General features: G+C 44.6%; 1 protein-coding gene across 3 annotated transcripts in view; it reads left to right on the plus strand.

Annotated features, from left to right (window-relative positions):
• COG2 (component of oligomeric golgi complex 2) overlaps positions 1 to 4,584 on the plus strand; it is a 48,625-nt gene that overhangs the window by 29,682 nt on the left and 14,359 nt on the right. For all 3 annotated transcript variants that reach the window (XM_029931215.1, XM_029931219.1, XM_029931221.1), the window contains exons 9-10: positions 1,313 to 1,439; positions 3,243 to 3,382. In XM_029931215.1, the coding sequence (XP_029787075.1) occupies positions 1,313 to 1,439; positions 3,243 to 3,382 (267 nt within the window). The remainder of the gene's footprint in view (positions 1 to 1,312; positions 1,440 to 3,242; positions 3,383 to 4,584) is intronic.

Raw genomic sequence — 4,584 nt, forward strand, 5'->3', positions numbered from 1 at the left:
TGGGGTACATGTGCTCCTATGCATCAGCATTTCTGTCTCTCTTGGGTAAATCCCCAGCAATGCTATTGCTGGGTCATATCTTTATTTATTTTTAATACCAGCATGTTAAAACCCAATTTCATATCACAACTTAGCTACGGAACTCCCAGTTTTGCTGAAGTAAGACTGTATATCAGGTGTGCCTGACTGGCTCAGTTGGAGGGGTGAGCGACTCTTGATCTTGGGGTTGTGAGTTCGAGCCCCTTGTTGGTTGTAGAGATTACCTGAATAAATAAAAACTTAAAAAAAAGACCAAATATTGAATTGTTGGCTGTCGTTAAAGAAAATTATCTTAGAATTGAGCATTGAATTACTCAATATACAGCAATCAGAGTGTAGTCAGTGAGATGGTATTTACCTCGAAGTTATTTTTGTGTCTTTAAGTTCAAGAGAAAACTTAAGGAGTCTGTCTTACTTATTTATTTACTTAATATATTTAACCCCTACTAACAACACTTACTATATGCTAGGCACAGGCCTAAATGCTTTTAAAATAATAACCCAAATGAAGAGCCTACGATCGCCATCTCATTATCTCAATTTAAAGATGAAAAAAACAAAACACAGAGGGTAAAAGGCCCACGATTTGAACCCAGGTACTCTGGTTCCTGAGTGAATGCTTTTCTCTCAGTGTTACCGCTCATCTAAGTCTGTGAACTAGAAATCCAAAATCCAGGGGCTCCTGGGGGGCTCAGTCAGTTCACTGTCCAGCTTCGGCTCAGGTCATGATCTCACAGTTCATGGGATCGAGCCCCCACGTCTCGATCAGGAGCCTGTTCAGGATCCCATGTTTCTTTCTCTCTCTGCCCCTCCCCCACTCGCTCTTTGTCTCTCTTTCTCTCTCTCTAAAAAAAAAAAAAAAAAGAATCAACATTAAAAAAAAAAAAGACCAAATGCAAGGATTGCTTTCCTTGTGTTACTAGACTACTTCTTTTCCAAGCTGGGTGTAAATATGATCTCCTGTTTTAGGGGAGAGATCCTGCAATGGCAGTTTGATACAGGAGCTTTGCCTTCTCCTTGACACCAGCTTGCTCTCCTGTGTGATAAATACAAGAGTCAGAATACAGAGGGCGTTCAGGTTCAAGGTGAGACTGGGATCCAGGTGTAAAATAGAGGTTGGCAGCTGAAAAGAAGCCAACTGACATACGGTTTTTTAAAAAGTTTGAAATAAGTTTTAGGCTGAGGAACTTTTCGGTAAAATACAGTAGAATTTCGCCCTTTGTAAACAGGAGGTTACAGTGTATCTGACTGAAGCGTTGCTCTTATCTTGCAGTGAGAAACGCAGTAGTGTTCCTGGATATGATTTTCTGGTGAATTCTGTCTGGCCAGAAATAGTGCGAGGATTAGAAGAAAAACTGCCTTCTCTATTTAATCCTGGAAATCCCGATGCATTTCACAAGGTACTTTTCCTCCAGCATCTTCATTCTCGAAGATACTAACCAGGGGCTTGAGAATAATCACGTGTTCTGCACAGTGTTCATTCTGTGGTTTATTAAAAATAAAAATTTGAGTTTGTGAGTGAGCATTTCCTTAAAATACAGAGAATGTTTCATCCAAGTCATGGTCTCTCATCCTGTTGGGACTATACACTGTAATTTTAAAATGTATAGTAAAATTTAGCCTAGGCACAACTGTGACTAGATGTGTACGTTATTTTCTCACTTTTTAAAAAAGATCCTGAAGACCATTAAAACCCAGTCCCTTTGCAGTGGTTTTCCATGAGAAATTTGGTTTGCAGATGTGTACAGTGCCATTTGAAAGGAAAACAGAAGGTATTGATCGGATTTTTAAATCCTTATTAATTTGTGAAGTGGGGAGAGGCAGATGGTAAGGTGTGGGGAGTCTGAGGCCTGCTGGCCTTCAAAACAGATAAGACAACATATGTGGAGCCATATTATTGCAGAAATACCACTTCCCTGTTCCGACTCATCGTGCGACGTTACAGTATGCCGAATGTGATCACATGGTATCGATTTCAGTGATTTGTGATTTTTATTATTTTAGGAAATAGGGCTTTTACAAACAGATCCCAGAAGCAGCATGATACAGTGGTCTCAGGCATTGACCACTGAAGACCCTTTACGTTTTGCCGTGCTCTTGGGTTGTGCTGATCACGTTATGCTCAGGAGATAGTTCAGCTCAGAAAGGAAACTTTTCTCATGGAACGTTGACTTGAGAATTCTAAACCGGTACTGAATTCTGCTGGGTCTCTTTCCCGCAAGCACAATGCCGGTCAGTTCTTTCCGAAAATGCTTCCAGCTTTCAGCCTTACCATGACTTGCTTCTGGTGAGGAGAGAAATAGTTTGTATTCCTTTTGCATCTCCTCACGTGCAGAGGTGTGGATACCTCTGTCCCCAGAGGACAAATAATACCTTGGTCTCAACTCCTCACGACCAACCAGTTGAAAGAAAGGAAAAGCCTGTGGTGTTGAGTGAATTAAAATTCCTGCCCAGCACAGATTTGGGACGTTCTGGTGAATGGTGGGTGACCTCGGAGGACATGGAGAGTCACATGCGTTCCTCGCGGAGCCTGAGCCCTGGGGGATTGGAGGACCCACGGAGGAATGTGCTTTTCCAACAACTGCCGTTCTGCCCTGCTGACCAAGCGGGGTGCGATTTCTGCTATTTCTTAGCTTTGTCTTTGGGTAAATTTTCTGTGAGCCTAACCAGAAGAGGAAATGTCATCCTTAAAATGGTGACAAGAGTAGTTACCTGGGCAGGTAATTTTGCGGGTCACATTAAAGGATACAGTTTAGGCACAGCGTGCAGGCGATGAATGTTAAGGAGGCTTCGGCCGCAGCTCTTGGTGGTGGTGTCAGCTCCCCATCCGTTCTCATGCTGTCCCGTCTATGACAGTCCTGGGATTGCTCACTTGCTTTGGTTCTTGCCTTTTAAAAATGTTCTGCTCCTTCTGGGGTGTCAGTGACCATTACACCCCTTAGTTTCTGGTCTCTGTCAGTCCCAGTGGCCTGGGTTAGGGGTGCCCTCGAGTTCGAGAGCACTGGGTTTCTGGGGGGCTTGCCACGTGAGCCTTGAGCATGTCACTGAACCGCTTTGGGCGGTACCTGATCTTCAGGTCAGGAGCCTGGAAGGACGATGGCTTCAGATCTCTGTCAGCTTTGGAAACTACGAGTCAGCGCGTTCCCCTGCATGTGCCCGTCTCTGGTTAGTGTGCTCACAACGAAACCCCGTTCTTATTCCAGAAATACACCATCAGCATGGATTTTGTAAGAGCATTTGAGCAGCAGTGTGGAACCCAGGCCAGCGTGAGGCGGTTAAGAGCACATCCTGCCTATCACAGCTTCAACAATAAGTGGAACTTGCCTGTTTATTTTCAAATAAGGTCAGTAATTATCCCTTCCTCCCATCTCCACCCTTCTGAAACAGACGGCATGCCAGTCGAGGGCGTTGCCTCCAGTGAACGGTCCCATGAGATCATTGTACTGGTCCACTGGTCTGAAGTGGGAACGAGCAGGAAGGGTCAGGATTGCCAGCATTCTGGTTCACGTGACCGAAAAACCATCTGGTAATTACAGGGCTGAGAGCACCAGCATGGACGGAGGTGGGCTCCGGGCCCCACTCTGTCCCCTGCGGCACGTCCTCGGCGTCCCGAGCAGGCTCACAGTAGGGGCTCCGGTTTGCCCTTCTCACCACCCGCGTTGTCGAGCAGAGGCCTGGCCCCCGTCTCTCGTTGGCTTCTCTGTACTGTTTCTCCCTCAGAGAGTGGTGGGGGGCCGCGCTGCCTTACATACCCATCACTCCGTTGATGCAAATCCCCATTATTTGGCTTTCTTTATAGTCTTTGACATTTGTTCTCTCTATTCTGGAAAATGGTGACACTTCCAACAGATATGATTATGCCACGTATGTAAATAAGTGCTTTTTATAAACTATTCGGGGAAATTTAGGATAAATTCTTAGCAACATATGTTTTGTTAGAAAAACAGATGAAAACAGCAATTTTTGCACAGTCTCTAGAATGAGGTCATGGTAAGTTCCTTCATAGAATGACATTGACTAGAGCCTTTTAGTTAGAATGGTCTGTAAAGAGTTGTTGGCTTTTTGTTTAAATTGCTGAATGCTTTCATTTGTTATGACGCAGTCCTTTCCCCTAGAGTTTTGAGGGAAAATTACGGAGGGGGACTATATTAAGGATTGGGTACCTTGATCGTAATTGCTTGCCATGACTGAGAGTGTGTGTGATCAGCTTCTGATAATGAAATCATGGTTATCAGAACGGCAGTGGGCCCCTCTCACACCACACTGCATTTTATGCTGAATTTGCCACCATGGCATTACTGCGTAGCTGGTCTCTCAGTAGGAAATTAAGGATTTGTTCTTCTAAGGTGTTCATGGACTGCACTGGGAGTGATTGTTACAGAGTAATCACGATCAACCCATGGCAAGAAGCCCTTTGGTTCAGGAGCAGAATTTAAAAGAGTGACATATTGATTCACAGTGTAAGACTGCAGTAGAGGGGTGCCTGGGTGGCTTAGTTGGTTCAGGTCCAGCTCTTAATATAGCTCAGATCATGATTCCAGGGTC

This window comes from Suricata suricatta, chromosome 2, assembly GCF_006229205.1.
Source record: "Suricata suricatta isolate VVHF042 chromosome 2, meerkat_22Aug2017_6uvM2_HiC, whole genome shotgun sequence".
NCBI classification, from domain to species: Eukaryota; Metazoa; Chordata; class Mammalia; order Carnivora; family Herpestidae; genus Suricata; species Suricata suricatta.